The 24414-nt window shown below is 34.3% G+C and overlaps 1 protein-coding gene across 9 annotated transcripts in view; it reads right to left on the reverse strand.

Moving 5' to 3' along the window:
• FER (FER tyrosine kinase) overlaps nucleotides 1–24414 on the reverse strand; it is a 129555-nt gene that overhangs the window by 73936 nt on the left and 31205 nt on the right. For all 9 annotated transcript variants that reach the window (XM_026719707.2, XM_026719697.2, XM_087926986.1 and 6 more), the window contains 3 exons: nucleotides 22614–22733; nucleotides 9187–9309; nucleotides 8352–8541 (listed from right to left, as the gene is read on the reverse strand). In XM_026719707.2, the coding sequence (XP_026575492.1) occupies nucleotides 8352–8541; nucleotides 9187–9309; nucleotides 22614–22733 (433 nt within the window). The remainder of the gene's footprint in view (nucleotides 1–8351; nucleotides 8542–9186; nucleotides 9310–22613; nucleotides 22734–24414) is intronic.

The raw sequence follows: 24414 nt of genomic DNA on the forward strand, positions 1-24414 counted from the left end.
GGAGTTTTGAACTTCTGCCCAGACCTCTCCCAACTCCCTACCATGCAACTCAGAGGGAAATACATTTGTAGATTTTTTTTCTATGTAATTATACAACTGTAATCTTCATAACAGGCACCATTAAAATTAACTCTGAAATAATGCACCAACTCAAAAAGCATTGGTTGATAAAGCAATGTCATGAGAAATTCTGTAGCACATCAAATGCCATATCTACACTTGCAAGGACATAGGATGCAAAACAGAGATTAAGTTGGAGAGGGAAATCAGCATTCTTTACATTTTTCTCTTTTTCTCCATCTCTCCTGACAGATCATAAATTGAATAAAAAACCAGAGTAATTCAGAACTACTCCAGAAAATAAAGAACCTCAGATCTTTACTGAACCAGTTCCTCACACACTTCTGGAATACTTAAATTTGAATCCCTACTGGTGTGAGAATACAGCTAATGTTGAGGGCTTTCCACCACTACACAATATGATAGTTGACTTTCCTATACCAGAAGTGGAGCAGCTCTACCACATTCTATGGCATCTTGCCCAGAAAATATTGATTTTTTTTTTGTTCTAAGTTCTAAAGATTTACAGGCAATATTCTGTGTTGACTGAAAAGGAACCAGATATGCTATCAGGACAGTTCTAAGTTGATTATGTCTCGACTCTAACCTTATTATATCATAGCCAAGCTATGTTAATAATTTGGGCACATAATTATGGTTTAATACAAAAACACGGAGAGGGTAGGTTGAGATACATTAGCAGAACTCAAGAGGATTAGTGAGGATTTGCATTGTGCTCTACTGGAAGAATTCAAAAGATTAATAAGGATTTCTAATTACTAAACTGAAAAAAAAAACCAGTTCTTTTTTCTTTTCAGTTGAAATAGGGTTACTAAAATGAAGAAAATACAAGTTGGTCAGCAGATAATATTTATGCACAAAGCAAAGTTGTGCAGAGTCCAATTCTCTGTTTAAAAAAGAAAGTAAAAAAGTAATTGAAATTGTGCTCTGAGGCATTTTGCTCACAAATTCTTTGGTTACAATGGAAGCTACTATTTTTATCTGGCATTTCCTGTGATATTTTATAAAGAGATTCTATTCACAGATAAGTTTTGTTCTATAAACCATTTTGTTCTATAAGCCATTTTCAAAAAATTCAAAACCATGGCTTTAAGCTGGCAATGAGCTCCATCTGCTGGTGAACTGTTATAAAAAATGATAACCTAGCATTGCCCATGTAAGCTTGAGATTTTTAGTTTATAACATCAAACTGACATAGATACAATGGACATAACTGTTTCAATACATCAGGATTGAAACAGAAAAAGCAATAATTTTGGATATACCTTTATAATGTTTCCTTCTATATACTGTATATTAAAGCCTTTGTGGTTATTTATGTTATCACCCTGGCTTTTTCTCCTCTCTAGCTGAGAATTAATTATGCCTTCCCCTACTACTATTCCTATACTATACAATATCAACCAGCTTCAAACTCAGGATCAAATCAGCACAATTCATGATTATGCTAGCATCTTTCTAATGCCCTAGCAAGATCTCCTTTCCATAAAGGTATGTTACTGAGTAATTTTTTTATATTTTATATGTTTTAAGGAAAAAAGGCAATGTTTATAACAGAGTATCAATATTGAAAACCTGTAAGTTCATAGTTACACTGAAAAAGGAGAAAACAGCATATTCATCCAAGGTTTCTACATGTAACTTTAAATCATAGCTTATCAGTGATTTATTCTGTGGAGGCTATTCTCTAGCACTACTTTTTTTTTTAAAAAAAATCATACTTCATAAAAAGTATTACTTCATTCTGAAATCCCAATTTTGGGGGAAATGAAGAATTTCATTCAATCTCTTCCCAGTTGTTTCTACTCATCCTACCCAATCTGACAGGAGAGACATGCTCCAAGTCACATTGGTTAAGAAGCGTTGGCCCAGAAGACTCTTTTCTGCTTTCATGCTTGGCATCTGAAACATTATTTTTCTAGAGATTTAACTAGCCAAAACCCCCACTGGCCTTTGTTAAGGCCTTAAAAACCTGATCCTGTGCTTGGGCCTGAGGACCTAAGTGTGTGAAAGAGCTTGTTCTCCTGGAATGATAATAGTTGTACTGTTTTTTTCTTAACTGCTATATATTTTAAACTTTTGTATATATCTATTTTTACTTTTGCTTTAATATTGTTAGCTGCCCCAGCTCATTTATGGAAATGAGTAGCCATATAAATGGTAGATTTTCTCTTTGTTCTATGGATCTTTCCTGTGATTCTGTGATTTTAAATTTGAATTCATTTCCATAAGAGGAAACAAAAGGAAAAATCAGGGTTTTAAAGCAAGGATCTTAAAATTTAATTTTATTATTCAATCAAAATAGAGCAAGAGTTGTAAAAATATAAAAAATCTTTTCCCTATAGAGCTTTTGCCCTGAAGGTTAATAAATGTTAACTGCATTGAATATTTTACAAGAGAAAAGGTCAGTTCAAACTCTTCACAAAATTTATTTTATCTGAAACTAAACCTCCCCCAAGGAGCTCAAGGTGGCATGCAAAAGGTTGTATCCAATGGGAGAAGGTATAAGGTCAGATCGCTCCATCAATGGAACCAATTTTTGATGTCCATTATTCTTTGCAGCAAATCTGGACAGTTACGATATGTTAAATGGCAAGTTCCATTAATGTTCAAAGTTGCCTATAAAGCTGTACCATTATATTCTTTCTACCACCCTGCAAGGTATTAGTGTTTACATATAGTCCTCAACTTACCAGAATAATTGGGATCTTGCAGTCCCAGGTACCTTCATTAACCAAATCCCATGGTTGTTAGCAACATGACATCCTGCTGGCTTCCCACAACCAAAGTCAATGTGGATGTTGGCACAAGGTGATCAAACATATAAGTGGTGGCTGCCAAATGGGGAGGGGATAAGGGAATGCATGGGGGAAGCACAGTGAGGGTGCACAAGAAGTACACAGGAAGTGTGGCAAAGGTCAGGGGAGAAACATGAGAGAATATGCAAAAGGCATGGTATGGTTGGGGAGAGTGTGAAATGCACAAAAAACCCAGTATAAAGCACTGCCTGAGGGATTGATTTATCATCCATGGCACAAAAACAATAGAGGAAACACTACCACAGAGAAGTCAACTAGCATCTCGAATGTCACGAATATCAAGCAATGTTCCTAACTTTACAGGACTCATTGACAAGATTGCAAGAAACAATGATTAAAAACCACAGTGAAACAAGGGCAGATATCAATAAAGTAGAGGATAAAGTGGGGTGTTGCAGCAGGCCTTGGAGAAAAGCGAAGTTATAATAAAAGAAGTAGAGAAAAGAACCGAACGAACAGAAAGGGAATTAGAAAGGGTGGATGAAGATTTCAAAAGCATGAGCAAAGAAATGGAGGACTCCCTTGTCCTCCTAGAAATGGACAAGGCAGCAACTTACCTAAGATTCCAAAATGTGACAGAATCAAAAGAAGAAGACTTGGAATACATGATGGCAGAAATACTGGCGGTTTATTGAAGATGGATAAAGATGAAATTCAAAAGAGTTTGATGAAGTCTACAGGGTCAATACAAATTATGCAAGACGCCACAATTGTTCTAGGGAAGTACATATACGATTCACTAGAAGATGTGTTCAGAGACATGATATACAGAACCTCAAGAGATAAAACTATAACCTACAAAGAGAAAGAAATTGTGATTCTTAAACAGATACCGAGGAGAATAAGGGAACAAAGGCGTGACTATAAATTCCTGGCAGCATATTTAAATAAAAAGAATCACATTTAAATGGCTTATTCCAGAAGGAATGTTAGTGTCGTGGAAAGAGAGGAAAATCAAAATAGATACTATGGAAAAAGCCCAGGATTTTACGAACGGATGGTGGGCCCACAGGAGCAAAATAGTAGGAGAAATTGGACACAAAGTTTCAAGAAGAATACAGTGGACATAAAAATAGAACTGGAACGGTAGGAAATCAAGAAAATACCTATTCACAACAAAAGACAGAAGGAACTACATCAATACAAGCGCAAGAAGAGAGAGGAATTGTTACACGACAAAGAGCAAAACAAAACTAAATAGATGGGAGAAGAAAAAAAATTACTATCAATAAACATAAATGGTTTAAATTCAACAATTAAGAGAAAAAGGATATTATCTAAATTAATTAAACATAATGCAGATATAACGTGCCTGCAAGAAAACTCTCTTTCATTTCTAGGGACTGACACCTAATACCCAATGCTCAAATGCTCTGTGTCAAAATCCTGCTTGAATTTTGAGGCAGAGTTCCCTTCTGCCCACAGAGGGAATGGGAACTGCAGGAAGATCTGGACTTCTTTTCTCCAGCCCAGTGCCACTATCCTCTTCTACACACAGAGGGGGTATACCTGCCCCTCATTGGCAAGCAGTTCTTTCGCTCCATCCACTTAATGACCATAACGGAGCGAAGTAGGGATTGGGGTAGTTGAGCAAGATGGTCATCACATGGGCTCAACTGTAAATTAATTTGAGGATTACTTGTAAAGTTAACAACAATCATGGATTTTGTGCAGTGCTAAACTGAACAGGTATTAATTACAACCATTTTTGGAAAGAGGAGAGAATACAATTAAGCCTTTATCATTGGGAGGAAGGAAATTTTTAGAGGAAGACACTCTTTTATGCACAGGAGGCGCTGGGGTCCAGAGCGAGTAAACCACCTCAAGCCTGGAAAGACTACCTGCCTGCTGTCCCAGGCAAAAGGTACAAGCTTGCTGCCTCAGCTTAACTGCAGCAGAGATGAAAGCCTGCCATTGCTACAGCATGGAATGTTAAAGAATTCCTGTCAGTCTGCCTCATGATGGACATTTATTTTTTTTAATATTTATATTTTTAAACTAGATTTTTTTTCTTAAAATATAAAAAGGGCAAGACTGAACTCTCTTGAGCAACATAGCTAGTATCCATGACTATCTATTAACCTAACAAAAAAAAAGTGGAATTGGGCTCTAAATCTGAGAAGTGTGTGGTAACAACAAAGTAAACAGAGTGGGGACCCACTGATTAACAACTATTTTAAAGACCTCAGTTCAGACAGATATGAACAGTAATACAAAATAAAGTATATGTTAAAAACTGATAGCAAAACTGCTATGCAAAAAAACTCAATTGAACTGAAAGAGGCACACTGTTTAAAAACAGTCTTAGTAATACAAATTCTGAAAAAATGTTTCTTTAATTGAGAGAGGAACTCCATCTTACAAAGCAAAAGCAAGTGTCAGTAGAAAGCACTAAGCAAACAAGTGTCACTAGAAATTGCTACTGTAGCACATGGTGATCATGGAATTATGATGTAAAAGATTACATTTGAAACTTCCTGAAACTATACTACCTTAGTTCAACATTTTTCTTCTTTTTTCTCCTATCTATGCTATGAGGTTTTAAAAAAATACTGTAGTAGGAAGAAAAATAATTACCATATCTGCATTATATTTGGAGAACACGTCTGCTGGTAACATATCTAAACCCATGCCCCAACACATGGCAAATTAATTTACAAATGAATCTGTTTCAATGAACACAATTTGCTTAAAATTAATGAATACCTGTTTTATATTTCATTTTCAATCATCAAAAGAAGAGGAAACAATATTGTCAAGATGTGACCATTGTTAGGTAGAATTTTAGGTTTAGGAAATCATGTTTTTCCTTTGAGCTAAAGCCATATCCTTTGATGTGGAAAAATTAGCTTTTTCAGGAACAGCAATGAGAATAATCAAACAATAGGACTGTATTCTAAAGTCCTTGATCAAAGCTAAGAAAGAAACAAACTCAGTGGGAAAGGAGGAGATGCAACATATTTTACAAAAGACAAAGAGGGTTCCTGGGACCATCAGCTCAAGACATATACATTTGCCACTTGGGGAATTTTATCTAAGATGTCTATTTTTTCCTCACATTTTTTTAAAAATGAAACCTTTATTGCACACCAGCGATTTGTTGTTTTTACTTTTGTTGCCTATCATACATTGAAATATAGATTATGTCAATGCTGTTTCTGTACTTTTCAAAAGTATTCAATATTTCTCTCTCAAATTCAGGGACTAAATTCTTGCCAGCTCAGGTGTTTGAGTTTTATGGGCAATACCATGGATAAAAAACAATACTAAATAATAGGTAGATTGATTTAATTCTATAGAATTAGATGAAACTATTTTGACAAGTCATATTTAAAAGTCTACTTATCCATAAAGCATAACCTCAGAGCCTTGATATAGCCTCTAGCTTATAAAAGATGTTATACAAATAAATACCTTAGAATTTGGAATTTGCATTTTAAAAAAATACAAGTTGGCACATAGACTGAATAAAATCTCAGGCACCGGATTTTTTCATGATTTCAGCTGTTTTATTGCTTCTATAATTAGGTTGTTTTGGGGAAATATGCTTACAAGAAAGCTTATCTTTATTATTTTACAAATGAAAACTGTGTGTACATACACAGAGAAAGAAAATGTATATCTAATTTGTTTTGCAAACAAAAGTTCCTACCATAGATACTAAGTAAGCCAAGACAGTATATCGTCATAAAAATTAATATAATTCCAGGTCTGAAAAATGGAGTAAACAGATCAAGAGAGGAAAGAAGTAGTATTTATATATCTAAATATAGTAGTATAGTTATAAGACAATATCCAGAAGACCACAGCATCCTGAAATTCTTACAATGACCATTTCTCATTTACATGCGAAGTTTTTACAGTATTATATTCTCATGAAGATATGTCTCCAAATATATAACATTCTGTCTTGAAAATAAATATATGATTTTGATTTGGTATCAGGATTTCAAAATAAGAATACTTTTAGTTCTCTGAAGACCAGCATAAAATCTTTGTATTTTTTTAAAAATCCTATTCAGTAATTCGAGGCAGAGAGCCAAGGAGCCAGTCTGGTGTAGTGGTTAAGGTATCAGACTAGAAACCAGGAGTTCCAGTCCTGCCTTAGTCAGCTGGGTGACCTTGGAGTCTTTCTTAACCTAAGGAAATGAACAAGCAAGGGCAAACCACGTCCAAAAAACCTTGCCAAGAAAACTGCAGAGACTTGTCCTTGCAGTCACCAGGAATCAAGACTAACTTGAAGCAAATTTATGAATGATAAAATTAATCTCTTTCAAATTTTTTGCCTGCTGTAGAGACAAAATGTATAATTGTATGAATATAACAAGTAAGTACTATGTATTTTTTTTACTGTTCCAGGATAGAAAGAGCACTGATGTTTTCATTTTGTTGTGGGAAGGAGCTCTTGAGAACATCATGGACAGCAAAGAAAATAAATAATTTTCACTACAGGCACAAACAATCAGGCTCAAATTATCATATTGTGGATATTTTATAAGAAGATCCACTTCTTGGAAAAGTCAGTAATGCTGAAAAAGTTGTGAGAAAAGACAACAACCAGCAACAAAATGGATGCACTTGATTACAACAGTACATATTACAGTACACCATTGGCAGATGTGTAGGATCAGGGTAATGACAAATCATCTTAGAAAAGGTCCATCAATATGGTTGCTAATAAGTCAACATCACTTTGATAGCACCAAATCAATGTCTACTTTCAACATAGGAACTTAGCAATTATAGTTTAGCTGGGATCAGTTTATTAATCTTAAGCATGTCTTATTTTAGGTTACCCGTACATCTGAATCCATTTTAAAGCCAATGAAAATAGTCCTAAGATTCTCAATAAACACTGTTTTGTCTTAAATATTGTTACAATTAACTGTCGGAAAATAGGAATACCTTACAATGTACTAGAGATAGTCCTCGCTTACCAACCATTTGTTCAGAAATAAAAGTTATGATGGCACTCAATGAGACTTAAGACAATTCTCAAAGCTGCAGCCTCTGCAATGTCCTTGTGGTCACATGATTACGATTTGGGCATTTGGCCACCGCTCTCATTTACAGTGGCTGCAGCATCCTGAAGTGACATGATTATCATCTGCAATCTTTCCTGGGAAGCCAGCAGAAGGTTGTTAAGTTGCTCAGTTAAGTTGTTCCCATTGTTTTTTCTACTGAGGAGGAGGAAGAGAGGAGCCCATGAGTGGCAGGATAAGTGTGGTCTCTGCTTACTACCCACACAACACCAAGCCCTCCAGGCTCAGTATTGCCATACTTGTACCAAGGCACACCTTCCCCACCCTGTTGTACTCATTCCAATTCAATTAATGTTGTTAAGCGACAACTATCTGTACATAATTTGCTTTTAGTTACAAACAGTACAATTCTTATTTAAAGCAACATTAGCAACAGTATCCTAACTTACTAAATAAGTGTAAATTTTACCATGGAAGAGACTGATCTGGCATCCTCCTCATAATTTACAACAGGTGGGGGCTCTTTCCCATCATTTTCTTGCACTTTTTGTTGAAGAAGTTCCTTCTGGGCTGCAAATTTGACTTCAGTGCATTTCAGCTGCTGAACAGTTTGCTTTAATTCTTCAAGGGCTTGCTTCTGGCTTAGCAGAAGCACAATGCTGAAAAGAACAGCTTCAAAATTATACTAAAAGCAAAATGGAAGCATGTATTTCATTTCTCAAGACCATAACAAATAATATATTTTTAGCAGATTTAAGGTCTTACAAGAATTAATATTAGATGAGGTTGAGTGGTTGTTAATTGTCAACTTGTTTTCCCCCTCAAAAAAGCTTTATTTGTAGAGCCTAATCTAAGAAAGAACAAAATAGGAATCTGTTTAGGCTGCATTAAAAATTAATGTAGAGGAAAAAGTTAATAAATAACAATTTAAAGAAGAAATCCATGCAAATTTCCTTAATTCCATATAAGTGAATTAAAGAAATACACAGTTTAGAATCATTACACTCAATCAGAGGGATAGGAAATAAATTATGCCATTACAGACTCAATAAACAATAAAAAAATTAAAGAAAAATATTGCTAGACATACTGTAAGGTTTTTAAAAAGTATTTTAAATTAGCTTATAAATCAGTTATTAAATATAGTCAATAATTCTAGACTTTCAAAGAGGGTACAACGAAGCATGACCTTAGCAAATAAGTTACAGTATATCATCTGGATTTTTGCTCAAGAATATTATATGAATAACTCAGGAAATTAATTTTATATATCATACACTTCCATGTCTGCCATTTTTACTCACTCAGATTTTCTTTCATAGATCTTAGAAGACTCTTCAATCTTCTTTTCTAATTCCAGAACTAATTCCTCCTTATTTAGAAGTGCCTGCTGTGTCTGAATCAGTTCTTCTACTACAGTTTTCAACCTATGATTTAAATGAATAGTAACAAATATAATCTGTGACTATTTAGCAGCACTTTCTTTATATTTCTCAATGGAGAATTCTTTTTCAAATAATAATCATGTAGTTTTTCTTTTTATTATTTACAATTATTAATTTTATTATATTTGTAAACTGTTTAGAGTGGTTACATTTTAAAAAATCTATAAATTTCATAAGTAAAATGGACGCTACAAGGATTTATACTTTTTGTGGAATCTTTTCAGGCTGTCAAAATCCATCAATATTTATATTGTATGTTATTTTTTAAAAAAATCAAGAACTTTCATTAAAAAAGAGGCACAATAACAGGAACAATAGTATGCTAAACATTTTGCAAACTAACTAGAATGTAATAGTTTTCATTTTGAGATTATTCTGCTTGTAATATAGTTTCAAATAACAAATGCAATAAAACCCCAGAAACACATTTTTACTACATATAAAACAATTTTCTTTAACTCATTGCATTTATTTATATGCTGCTGGAACTTTTCTTGTTATAAACTAATTATGTTCATTTAAATGTAGCAAAATTAATTTGTCATAAGGACAATTAACAATTTAAAAACTTGTTATATGAAAACCATAACTGTTTTACAATATAAATTCATTAATTCCTAATGACCAGTTTTTTAAAAATGCATTGGCCTTTTAAGATGTTTATACCCGAGAATATTTGAATTCTGAACTGCACACCAAGAATGCCAAGAATAATAACCCTTCATTAAAAAAAAAGTATCACAACATTCTACAGAAATGAAGAGTTGGAAGATTCACTAAGTCAGCTAATTGCACTGAGACACATTAATTTTCCCCAAATTGTCCAATAGTAGGATAAAACTTCTATTATCTCAAGACTCTGAATAATACAGCAGCACAAAACACTGTCAAATTAATCAGAGAAGATTAATTTACTTGATTTATTAACTTATCACTTCCAATTTTCTTTACTTTCACTATTCATCAATAAAGGGATCATAACTAAAAACTCATGTAACAAATCTTTTCCAGAGAACAAATAATCTTTCATTTTCTATTTTATGCTACACAAATCTTATTTCAAAGCAACTAGGTACAGTGCGGTATCTGGTTCCCTGTTCAATCTAACAGAGGAAAGACAAGTTCTAATGGTGATTAGAAATCTAGAAGTCTTGCTTTTTATTACAAGAAATTATGATCACGGTGGCAAGACCTTTTTAAGAATTAAGTCGGATATTGAACGTTGTGAGTAGAAGTTAATCTCACAAACAGGAAATTAATTTTTCTTTTCAGGTACTTTGCAGAAATGACAAGTTGATCGATTTCCTTGCACATCTTTTCTGAGGGTTATAGTTAACCCTGATGATAGTACAGAAATAAGAAACCTTCTTACATAAATGAAAACAAGTTCTGCACATGCATGGGGAAACATAAGGTGCTAGCATGTTATAACAACAATTATTTGTCTACAGACACACTCCTATATACAAAGATATATTTTCTGACAAAGAATTATTAGTATTAATTATTAGGTGGTCTGTCATTCAAAATTTAACCCAAATCCTACCACCCTCATCTACATTAAAATAATCATAGCTCCAAACTAGTTTCTTATCATTCCTTATTCTGGGCCAAAGGCCTATTGAACTGTTTCTAGTCTTGGTGATTTCCAAAGCATCACAAGAGAAGGGACAAAGAACCTCTTTGGGTGGACTGTCAGAGAAATTTTTGGTTTACATCCTTTGTCTTGGTGCAGTGGAAAATTTCAGGTAAGCTCTCTAGATATATACGTGTCCTAACAACATGGTAGCTCTTTATAGTCAATAGTACTTTGAATTGGCCACCAAAACTGGCTGGTGGTCTCCAAGAGACCACAAAGTATGTGAAAATCTACAGTAGTGTGTTCTGTTTCCAATCATTTGCTACACTGAAACAGCTCTAAGTTTTGAGTCATTAGCAAAGGCAACCTAGTATAGTTTGCAGTGTAGTAATCCAATTGTGTGCTGATTAATGCAATAGTTATAATTACTAAAGATTTGTGGTCCAATTGCTGCTATAACAAAAATAAACAAAAGTCTCCTTGCCACAACCCCAGTGATTATGCTGAACATGGCTGTTGATTCCATTGACAAAATGCATAGGACAATGTTTTATTGCTTTTATTGTCACTATGTAGACAAATAAGGCCATTTGGGTTTCAGTCATTTTTTATTTATATCACCATTGGTTCTGGCATCTTTTCAGTTCCTTTCACTCATGAAGCTCCTCCAATATCCGTAGAACAGAAGGATTTGACAACTGAGATTGGGTAACTTAGAACAATCTCACCTAGCACTTGGACCACCTCAAAGTAATGGAGATTAGTGGCTTCTGGTTTGAACTTCTTCGTTGACAGACTGAAATCTGCGATCGTGCACAGTTTCAATCTGTGCTCGCCGCTGGAGCACCCCGAGCTGGCTGGTTTTGGGGCTAAGCTACCCCATAGAGGTGGTAAAGAGGGGGGAGATTGCCAGTAGGGTCGAGGAGAGTCACATCTCTCCTCGCCAGCTGGCCATTACTCCCTTTCCCGAAGGCGGTTGCAGTGGTGGTCAGAAATGGCCACCTCAAAGAAGAACTCAACTGGAAAAGAATGTGCAGGAGGAAGATAAGAAGAGAAAGCTTTGGCTGACTGGGTCGAACTGTAAAAGCAACAATATAAGGTACCCTGGAATTTGAATTATAAAGAACAACATTATTCCCAAAGAAGACTTTGAAGTGGCAAATGAGAGAGGGAAGGGAAAGGATTTGGTTTTTTTTCTTCTTTTCTTCCCTATATTGACAACTAAGAGATTTAAGCAAGAAACCGGCAAAAATCCACTTTGACATTAACAGGTATTTAAGCTGAAAATAAAATGTCAAAGGGATAATAAAGATTTCTGGATTCTCAAAAACTTTTAAAAGAAGGAAAAAAACAAAAGGGTGGGATCTGGAAAAATGGAGAAGACCACCCTGGAAGTGAAAGGAATTAATAGTGAAACTTTAACAAGATTCCTAAAAGATACATTTTAACTGAAACTTTGTAACAAGATAAGAGAACCACGGGAAGAGAAAGTGGAAAAAAGAAGCAAGAAGAAACAGCTTTGGATTATTTGGATTACTTGGTGATTTTTGGATTTTTGGCTATCGGATCTAAAGGACTAAAATTAATCGGGTGGTTGTTTAAAAGTTTTAAAAATGGTATCAGTCTTGGAAGAATTGAGAATGGAACTTAAAAAGCAGAAAGAAGATACACAAGAAGGAAGAGGTTCTTTTGGCTTCTTATTTCAATTTTTAGAAATGGAGATCCTGAACTATGAGAAACAACAAGAAATGCCTGTAGAACAAGAAGGACAGGACAAAGAAGAAGCCATCTTCAATGACCAAGTATTTCTATGTGGGGAAAAGAAAGGAAAGGGGGGGAAAGAGAGTGAAAAATTTAAGATTTGAAAAAACACTCCAAAAAAAGAATAGTTTGAAAAGTAATTACAACATTAGGAAGAAACAGAAGAGAGGATTACAGAAGAGAGAATCAGAATTAGAGAAGGGGTCAAAAAGGGAAGGGAGAAGAAGAGGGGGAAGAGGGAAAGGAAAAGAAATTATAAAGGACAGAAACAGGACAGAGAAACAGGAAAAACGTACAAGGATTAAGGGTTTAAGCCTATTTAGAAGACACAGAGATAATGGGTGAAAACTTAATTGAAAGGGGGATTCTGCAAGGATACATAAGATAGTATTGTTATATTAGAAATAGAAATGAAAATATGAAACAAGTGTGATTAAAATGATAGATAAAAATACTCATTGTAATGTAATGTAATGTTTAATAAATAAATGAAATAAAGAGAATGAGAGAATGAAATTAGGAAAGGAGGGGAACATTTTAATTATTATAAATGTGTTATAAAAATTTAAGTGAAGAGGAATATGAAAGAAACATGAAAAAATATGTATTATAAGTGTTCTTAGTAGTATGATACCCTATTGAAAAGAAATGTTAAAGATGTCAAAGATTATAACTAACATTAATGATAGAGCTGAATTGGAATAGAATAAGTATTTTATTTATTATTGTTATATATATATTTTCTCTTTAAGAACTTAGTGCATATTTTAAGAACGTACCAAGTAGAATTCGACTGGAAGTTATGTGTTATATTGAATGTTATAATTGTAAAGGCATAAATTGAAGTTTAAATAAGAGTTGAATGGATAAAAATTAAAAGATACAAAGGTGTCATACTCCAATTAGTAACTACAAGGGAAAAAATTTGTTTAATGAGAAAAGAAAATATGAAATTGAAACAGGACAGACAAAAGTATAAACATAATGACTAGAAAGGTATTGAAACTTAGAAAAAGATGTATATAATTGAATTTAGAAAGGAATGAGATAATTAAAAGTAAGATTGAGAAAACTAAGGAAAGGGAAAAATTATTGAGAAAATGTTAAAATAACAATAAGATATGGAATAGAATAGAAGGGCGGAGCTGGCATCACGACGATACAGCATGCGATCTTGGAGGTCTGCGATCGCTGCCAATATCTTTGCTCCTGGACGGTCCAAGTGGATCTAAACCGTCCCGAAGACATGGTGAATGTAAAGAGCGCATCCTGTTGATCCCAGGGATATCGCAAACTCCCTGGTAGATCCAGGAGAAGCTCTTTTTGCCAGCGACAAAGAGGCAGCCATTAAAGCTGCTGAAGTTGGGACAGCTCCGAAACGAAAGAGAACGAAAGAGAAAGTGTGCCGGTTTGGTGAGAACACGAAAGAGAAAGTGTGCCAGTTTGGTGAGAACTTTTCTTTATTTAAAGATTTGAGAGGACACCCTAAGGGAAAGAAAGAATCTGTAAAAGTTTTTTGACAGAAGTGAATAAGCAGCGATTTTAAACAGAAATGTCAAAGTAATATTTTTTTTTTCTTATTGCTGATGATCCTATATTTCGAAACTGGACTGGTTTTTTCCTTTTTTTTTAATCTACTCTTTTCTTTCCCCTTTTTGATTTTATAATATATTAAGCCAAAGACTCCCTTTTAGTCTTTTTTTTTAAAAAAATATTTTCTTCCTTTTTAAACTAATTCTTATTATACTCTGCCGGAAAAGGAGGGGGAAAATGAAAGCTAAAGAAACTTTGTAACACTGCCAACTAGAGGCTTGGAAATACTCTACTTTTCCTTTGACCAGACAAAGCTGAGAAAGAATTGAGACTTTTTTCAAGGACACTGACTGTTTGATAAGATGGAGGGAAGAGCATTGGAGAGTATTATTGCAGGTGCTCTTCTGGGTTTCTATCGACAGCTGGAGTCTGGTGTTGAAACCTGGGGGGGGGGGGGAAGGTGATAAGTTTTTGGAGAAGAGAGTTATAATAAGAGCCTTGGATAATTAAACGAAGCGCAGTGTGCTCTTTTTACTTTTTCTAAGTTGTGCTATCCCTCCTCACCAGCTTTATTTTATTTCATTTTATCTTTTTTTTTTTTTTTTTGCAATAGCTATTTGGATCTTTGGCTTTGTTGGACCTTGCCTTTTTCTTTTTTTTTCCTTTGGAAGTCCAATCTCTACGCTTGCTTTTTATTTTAAAGGGAAAGCTTTAGTATTAATGTTTCCTTTTTTTAAAGGGAATAGCCTTTTTTTCTCCTTTCCTGGTATTTTTGTTTTTTCATCTACCTTTCTGGTTTATTTTTATGCACTCTTTTCTATTTGAGACCTCTCAATTGGATTAAGGTGTTGAAGAACCTGAAGAATTTTTCCTTTTCTTTGTTTTTCAAGCCTTTTTCTTCATCTAATCACCGATTGGATTAAGGTGTTGAAGAACCTGAAGAAATTTTGTCCTCCCCTTTTTTTTTCCTTCTTCTTCTTTTTTTATCATTACTATTTGGCTTCTTTTTTCTACTATTTTTATTTTGAACTACAATTGGTTATTTCACAATTGGTTTAAGGTTTAGAAGAACCTGAAGATTTTGAATTGCTTAAAATGAGTAGGAAATTTACAGCTCCTGGTTCTTCAACTTCTACTTCCTCCTCTCCACCATCTGGAGGACAACGTTCAATACAGACAATGTCAAAGCAAGAAAAAGAACAAGAAAAAGTGACTCTGCAGATGATTATGCAAGGAATTCAAAATATTCAAGCAAGATCAGAGAATATTGAAAAGAGAATAGAGAACACTGAACAAAGAACAGAGAACACTGAACAAAGAACAGGGAAAACCAATGAAAAAGTGGAGAACATCCAACAAATGATGTTGAAGTATGATGAGAGATTCCAAAAAATTGAAGAAGATAAACAAAGAGACAAGAAGATTGGAGATATTGATAATAGATTAACAGTGGTTGAACAAGATAAATGTGGTATGTTGAGATGGGAGATGGATAGATCAGAATTCTATCTTAGATTCCAAAACCTAGAGGAAGAAAAAGGACAAAACTTAGCTGAGATAATGATAGAAATACTGGATGAAGCTTTGGAAATAATTCAAGAGAACATGATGGATGGACTAGATGAGGTTTCGAGTTTTCACAAGATATGCGATGAGAAATAGCTTACCAAGAGAAGTTCACATTAGATTTACAAAGAAAGCCATTAAAATGCAAATATTGCAAGTGGCAAAAGAGAAAACATTGAAATATAAAGACAAGGAGATTGTGGTCTTGAAATAAATACCCAGAAGAGTGAGAGAGATGAGAAGAGAATACAGATTCCTGACTAAAATGCTACTTAAAAAAGAAGTGAATTATAGATGGCTGATTCCAGAAGGTTTAATGTTCACATGGCAAGAACAGAGACATAGAATTGACTCAATTGAGAAAGCGGAATTATTTTATACAGAATTTTTTGGAGGGAAAGAGGAAGAGGCAGAAAAAGAAATCTCACTAATTGAATTCCAAGAGGACTGCCAAATGGCGATTGAAAAAGAAGGTGTAGTAGGTGGAAAGGTGGAAGCCAAAGAATAATGTGAACCAAGATCTATGAGAGCTGCTAAACCTAACTACAAAATATAACCATGGAAGAGAAAAAACTGATTACAATTAATATAAATGGACTTAACTCAGCCATTAAAAGAAGGAAAACCTTTCATAAATTAGAGAAATTAAAATTTGATATAATTTGTCTACAAGAAGTACATATTAAAAAATAATATGAACAATTATTGATACAGCCAAAATTAGGGAAAATATTTACTTCCTTGACACAATGTGAGAAAAGAGGAGTGGTTTTATATATTAAAGAGACTATCCCAGCAAAATTGATTTATACCGATGATGACAGAAGAATACTAATGGTGGAAATAATGGACAATACGAAAACACTCCTGATTGCAAGCTATGCCCCAAATGACAAACAAGAAAAATTCTACAAAAAATTACATATGAAAATTGAACTGGACTACGCTAATATAGTTATGATGGGAGATTTTAATGGAATTGTAGACAATAAATTGGATTATACAGCACAGAAAACAATAAAGCAAAACAGAAAGACTCTCCCTAAATCTTCTTTTTAAATGGTAGATGAAATAAACTTAAAAGATAGATGGAGAGAAAGAAATGCTAAAACTAAACAATATACCTTCTATTCAAATAGACACTTATCATGGTCCAGAATAGATATGATATGGATGTCAACAGAATTAATAACTAATATTCAAGAAATAAATATTGAAACAAGTACTTGGGCAGATCACAATCCAATGACAATTAAATGGAAAGGACAAAAAAGAAGATCTAGATGGACGTTAAATAATACTATATTAAAGGAAAAAGACGTCACACAATGGATGGAGAAAGAATTGGCTTTTTTCTTTAGAGAAAACAAAAAAGAAGATACATCAATTCAGAATATATGGGATACAATGAAGGCATACGTTAGAGGCTTGATAATACAAGGACTATACAAGGAAAAGAAATACTATGAAAAGATTAGCCTCTAAGGCCTTCGAGGATGAGTATAAAAGACTTGAAAAAGAGCTACAGAAAATGCCACAGAAAAAGGACATCAAGCTAAAAATCGATATAGTTAAACATAAAATGGGTCTAATAGAAAAAGAAGAATTAGCACTGAAAATTAGAGGTGCTAAAAAGAACTACTTTGAAGATGCAAACAAACCAGGTAGATGGTTAGCATACAAATTGAGAAAGGAGAAAGAATCAAGGAAAATATTGCAATTAACAGATGACCAAGGCCAAGTTTGCTATGGTAGTAAAGAGAAGAAGGAAATCATTTGAGACTTCTATGGGAAACTATAAATGTAAGAGAATATTGATGAGGATAGAGTTAAACAGTACTTACAGAATGTTAATTTACCTCAGATACCTAAAGAGATTGAAACAATGTTAGAAAGCAATATAACGATGGAGTTAACTGAAGCATTCAAGAAGCAAAATAATGGAAAGGCACCAGGCCCAGATGGACTTCCGGCAGAATTTTACAAAACATTACAAGAATCGTTGAATCTTCCATTGCTAGAAGTTATGAATGAAGAAGCCTATACTACACTTATTCCAAAAGAGGAGGCCGATCCATTACAAATTAAGAACTATAGACCTATTTCTTTAGTAAATGCAGATTATAAAATCTTTGCTTCAATATTGGCAGAAAGACTTAAAAAATATCTAAATAATTTTATTCATCCTGATCAAAATGGATTTCTGCCAAAGAGACAATATGAGAGTAATCTTGGACACCTTGGAATACTATAAGGCACATCCTGAAAAACAAATGGCTCTGATATTTCTAGATACACAGAAGGCATTTGATAATGTGAATTGGCGATTCATGTTATTACTACTGGAACAGATGGGCTGTGCTAGAAAATTTATTCAAGCAATAGAAACTATATACTGTAAGCAAACGGCAAAAGTAATGATAGAGGGAGAACTGACAGACTCTATCAATATAAGAAAAGGAACAAGACAAGGGTGCCCACTATCACCTTTGTTGTTTGTATTAACTTTGGAAGTCCTAAACAGAAATATTAGAGATGAAAAGAATATAAAAGGAATGAAAATCAAAAAGGAAGAATTTAAGCCTCAAGCATTTGCAGATGATCTGGTTTTCATCTTAGAAGACCCTCTAGAAACAGCACCAAAATTGATAGAAAAGATAGAGACATATGGAAAGGTGGCTGTTTTGAAAATAAATAAAGATAAGACAAAGATCTTGACAAAGAATATGCTATTAAGACAAAAGGAAGAACTGGCAGACCTATTGAAAATTCAGGTCACAAATAAGATCAAGTACTTGGGGATATATTTGACAGCAAGATGTAGTACACTAAAAGAGAATAATTATATCAAACTTAAACAGCAGATAGCGCTAGATCTGGAGAAATGGGAAAACTTACAACTGTCACTAATAGAGTGAATTTCAACAATCAAGATGAATATATTACCCAGAATTTTATATTTGTTTCAAGCAATTCCAATTAGGCTTGGAAAAGATTACTTTGAAGATTTAAATAAAATTGCGTTGAAATATATATGGCAAGGTAAGAAAGCGAGAATAAAGTTAAAACTTTTGCAAGATGCTAGAATTAGAGGAAGATTTGGTTTGCCTAATTGGGAGCTGTATTATCAAGCTACAAATCTGATGTGGGTTAAGGAATGGATAACTCTAAGAAATACTAGATTGTTGACATTAGAAGGACATGATTTGTTGTTGGGGTGGCATGCTTTTTTATGGTATAAAGGAACTAAAACACAGGGGTATTTTAGAAGACATTATATAAGGGAGTCTCTCGGTTAAACTGGGAGAAGACTAAAAGGCAATGTTATTTGAAAATTCTAGTCTGGCTATCGACTATTGAAGCATTTTCTTATCCTATAATATACAAAAAGGAACAAACAGTTAGATATGGTGAAATATTGAATGAAAAGGGTGAACTCAAATCTATATAAAAACTAGAGGAACGAGGTATAAAGATGAATTGGTTTTCATATGCACAAATACATTCAAGGTATGATAAAGATTCTAAAATGGAAGGTTTCTATGATAAATTGACTGATTTAGATAAGATTTTGACAGGTACTAATGAAAAGGTGATTAAAAAATTGTATGGATATTTATTAGAAATTAAATTAGAAGAAGAACAAGTTAAAGAAACTATGATTGCTTGGGGGAAGAATTTTGAATATGGGATTGATTTAGAGAAATGGCAAAAATTGTGGTCTCAAAATTATAAAATGACAATGTCAACAGCATATAAAGAAAATTTGTGTAAGATGTTTTACAGGTGGCATTTTCCCCCAACAAGAATAGCAAGAATATTCAAGAATAAATCTGAAAAATGTTGGAAATGTCATCAGACATCTGGCTCATATTACCATATGTGGTGGACTTGTGCGGATGCTAAAAAAATACTGGACTAAAATCCACATGTGGTTGGAAAAAATGACAAAAAAACATATAGACTTGAAACCAGAGATATTTTTATTGGGAATTTTACCTGAAATATATAGTAAAGACTTGAAATATCTGATTGTAAATGTATTAACAGTGGCTAGGATTGTATTTGCCAAAAACTGGAAAAATGAGAAAACACCATCACAGGAGGAAATCATTAAGAAAATATTGGAATGAGTAGATTGACATTTGAAATTAGGGAACAAGAGGATAAACAATTTTATAAAATTTGGGATCTATTCTATCAATGGTTAGACAATAAAATACAGTAATGAAATATGTAGACTTTTAGAAAATAATAAATATATAAAGATGTACTTCTTTCTTATTATATCTACAAAATGATTTTAGGATAGATTTGGGATGATAATATAAACTGTTATAAAACAAACTAAGTAAATTATGATTATCTTGTAAAACATGAATGAATAAAAGTATAGTCAAATGACTGATTAATGATACTAAGGTATTTAATTTTTGATTGAAAATATGAGATTATATGCAATGTAATTGTAATTGAAGACTACGAAATGGAAGCACAAAACCATTTGTAAACCAACCGGCACACTGTATGTATACATATGGAAGATGGCTTGATGTTTTTATGTTTTTTTTGTTTATGTTTGTTTTTAAAAACCAATAAAAACTTAAATAAAAAAAGATATGGAATAGAACACAAAGATGAATATGAAATTGAATTTGTGTCTGCATGGAGAAGTGATAACCCAGGACCATGCTATTCTCAAAAAAAGAAAATTTACTTGTATTATGTTTTGTGAAAACCCAAATAAAATTTTTATTAAAAAAAAAAGTAATGGAGATTAGCAAGGCAAATGATAAACTCTTAAGTTACATTTGGTGTTCATATTCAAAATCATAACCACCTCCATTTTTCTTTCTCTCCATAATCAACTATCTATTATAAATAAATCATCCAGAGCCTACCTGTTTATTAAGTAAAGCAAGGCCTCCTCTTCTATTTTCTCACTCAAAGGGGATCCTTGTAGCATATCAGCCAAGGAGTCTAATATTATAGCCCATCACCAGTCCACAAGCTATGTTTTCAAACAAAACCCTCGGCTGTTTATTTCATTTAGTCTCTTTCCTCTTTCCTCCAGCCAAACACGTATTTAGGAACCTGTTGTCATAACAGCTTCTAGTCTTCTACTCTTCTGGGTTTTGCTCCAAACCTTGCAAACAATTCTCTACTCTTTGTCCTGGTCTCTACCATTCTCACTGATTTTGCCAGGATATTGTTCCAGCCACAAATTTTAAGTATTTTTCTGGATGGGCCAGCTCCATGTCTCTCCTGTATGACTGCCTGATTAACAATGGCAGTTATCATTCTGTTCTCTCTTTCTTCTGTAGCTGTCTCTGCAAAACATAAACCAGCAGCAACTTTGCTTACACTTCAAAGCCTCTGCCATTATCCAGAGTCAACTCCTGTCCAGCTTGCCTCCCCAACTAGCATAGGACTAATATGTTTCATCTTATTTCCACTGTTACTATCCTTAACTTTTCCTTTTCCAACTTCTCATATCTCATTCAACATCTTCTAATTTAGCTTTCTTTCCAATAAATCTCTAACATCCAACTGCTTCTCACTACAAGTTAGTTTTTACATATGGAACAGCTAGTCTATTGTCAAAACAAGACAGACAATCTCGGCCTTCCTGTAAAACAAGAGTACTATCCAGGGCATTACATAATTCAGACAGAAGAAAGAGCTACAAAAATGGTTTCACTAAGACACTGTTTTGATACAAAGCTGGTCCAGTTTTAGATGTCCTATGGGCACATGTTCTTCTTGATGTGTGGATTGCTGTACCGCAGAGTTCTCTTCCCAGATGCTGTAAAACCTTGATTTAATAGAATCCCATTTAAAATGTAATCAACCAAATTTCAACCACATCTTTCCTCTAAATAACAGATGCCCACTGTTGAAATAAATTGATGCAAATGGCACAATTTGTGAAATTTGCATAATGTTATCATTGTGAAATGCCCTATGTAGTCCTGAGGTATACCGTATTTCCCCATGTATAAGCACCCCCTTTGTATAAGCCCCCCAATTTTTGGACTGTGAAGTTTTGAAAAAAATATTTTATTAGAGAAACAAGTTATGAAGAAAGAAAATTTACAAAGAAACAAAATTCGACGTCTAGATCTACAACTTCGGTCATGACGCCGAAAGCGGTGTGGGCGACGCTAGCAATCTACGCATCGGAACGAGAGTAGGAACGAAGCATTCAGGCCGATGCCTAGCATATGCATTTCTATCGCGTACTCGCACTCGTAATCGTATCATCACGTACAATTTTTACAAAAAAGTATAGCATACTGCTGGAAAACCAGTTTATTCCTACTTTATTATTTTATGCATTTTTCACGTATAAAAAGTGTACCTGCTTTGTATATGCCACCCCGCTACTTTTTGGGCTTGAAAATTTTGGAAAAAAGGGGTGGCTTATACATGGGGAAATACGGTACTTTAATATTAAATGGACATTGAAGAGGAACAGAATTCCTAAGTGGCCCATTATAGTGAGGTTTCACTGTCATTATTCTCCAATTTTCTCTAAAGTAGCCATCATCCAGCCACAATCTTTACACAACTCTTTTATGTAATTCTTGGAAAAGAAATATAGACCCACATTTCTTAAAACTTAAATTAAGAAAGCAAAATAATTTTGACAGCATAACCAATTTGATTTATATTTTATTTTGTATACAAGGTGATCGTTAAGAAAAATGGGAAGAGAGAGAGAAACAAGAGAATGGCTATAACTTTCTTATAAAAAGGCATATTACACAGATCTTACCTGATTCAGCAATTTTTATATCTTACACAGCGAAAATTGAAAAGGAAAAAAAGAGGCTAAATTACTTACATGGTTTGTAAACCTTCAGCTGTTAAATTATTCCACATAATCTCATTAGCTTGAAGATTTTCATTTTCTTCTAATAATGATGTATCAAATTCTATTTCTTGTTGTTCAATATCTGATGTCCTTCAGTTAAAAAAAAGCAATAATAATACAAGTATTAGGCATTTCTTTTTTCAAACTATCTGACAGCAATTTTTAAGAACCTACTCAAAGAACTGATGAGCTCCTAGGATTTCCCTTCCTCAGGAGAAAGGAAAAAAAAGAAATTATTCAAAATTGTGGCTGCAGTGACTAACAAGCTTCCATCACAGATCATTGTATTAGGTAGATTAATTATAAGTTAAGAAGCATTGGCCGTGGAAGTTATAGTAATTTAAGGTTAGTTGAATAACTGATATCACTTTATAGTTATATCATACTTTCTGGCATAATCAGTGGTGGGACTCTACCAGTTCAGACCAGTTCGGTTGAACTGAATGTTAAAGTTACAGCTGGTTTGCTGAACCGGTGTTTCACTCAACCGGCTGGCCCCACCCAGCCCTTCCCAGGAGTCTCCACGTGGTCCATTTTCGATGGAGGTAACTGCAGGGTCTGGGAGGCTCTGGGAGGGGGAAAAGCGGGCCTTCTGGAAGTCCAGAAATGGGCCTGTTTCCGACTTTCAGAGGGCCTCCAGAGCCCAGGAGAGGCTATTTTCGCTTTCCCAGAGGTCCAGGGCAGCCTCTGGACTCTTGGGAGGGCAAAAAAACAGCCCTCCCAGAAAAACCAGAAGTGGCAAAACAGGCCTATTTCTGGCTTCCGGTGGGCCTCCAGAGGTCAGGGGAGGCTGTTTTCGCCCTCCCAGAGGCCCAGGAGAGGCCACTGGATCCTTGGGAGGATGAAAAATGGCCCCTCTGGAAAAACCAGAAATGGCCAAATGGGTCTATTTCCAGCTTCTGGTGGGCCTCCAGAGGCTGGGGGAAACTGTTTTCGCCCTCCTAGAGGCCTGGAGGAGGCGGCCTCTGGACCCTTGGGAGGATGAAAACTGCCTCCCATAGGCTCTGGAGTCCCACCAGAATACAGAAACAGGAAGCTCCAGTAGGCCCCACCCACCATGGCCATGCCCACCCAGCAACCGGGCAGCGAACCAGTTGCTGGGATTTTTGAATCCCACCCCTGTGCATAACTATGCCATATTATGTAAATGTTCAGTATCTACTCTCATTTTATTTTTCTCCTCCACCCCATGAGTGTTTTGTTCTGTTATAACAGTTTCTCTCTTTCTCATTCATTCATTCATTCTCCGCTGGAGATGGGCAATTAAGAAATTTATCTGTAAGTATGAAAGTTTTGGATATCAAATCAAAAGCACAGACTCCTCCACTTTAATCTGCCAGAGTAAATCACATTTAGATTTTTGAAATGAAATGAAGTCAACTACCACAGAACATACTTTTTTTTACTGCCTCGATATATTAGAATTCTGTAACCTCTACTGTGAAATTCCAATTGCAGCAGTAGATATCTAGGAACTGCAGTGGCAGAAGGAAGGAACTATTAAAGAAGCAGAGTACTTCTAAAAGTATTATAAAGCAACCATTCTTGCTAGAAATGTCCTGCCATTCTAAATTAAATCTGATTTTCTTTACATGTATATCACATTTATAATTGCAAACTCAAAAGTAAATTCTGTAAATCAATAAAAATGTAGTAGCCATAAATAACAGTATGTCTTTGAATATATAGTTTATATTTAAAATAAATATTCCCTTAAAAAAGCAAACAAATAAAAAAGTACATTTTAATTGCTAAAATTAATAAATGCCTC

The sequence above is a fragment of the Pseudonaja textilis genome, chromosome 2 (assembly GCF_049901715.1).
Source record: "Pseudonaja textilis isolate UNSWEBS1 chromosome 2, rPseTex1.2, whole genome shotgun sequence".
NCBI classification, from domain to species: domain Eukaryota; kingdom Metazoa; phylum Chordata; class Lepidosauria; order Squamata; family Elapidae; genus Pseudonaja; species Pseudonaja textilis.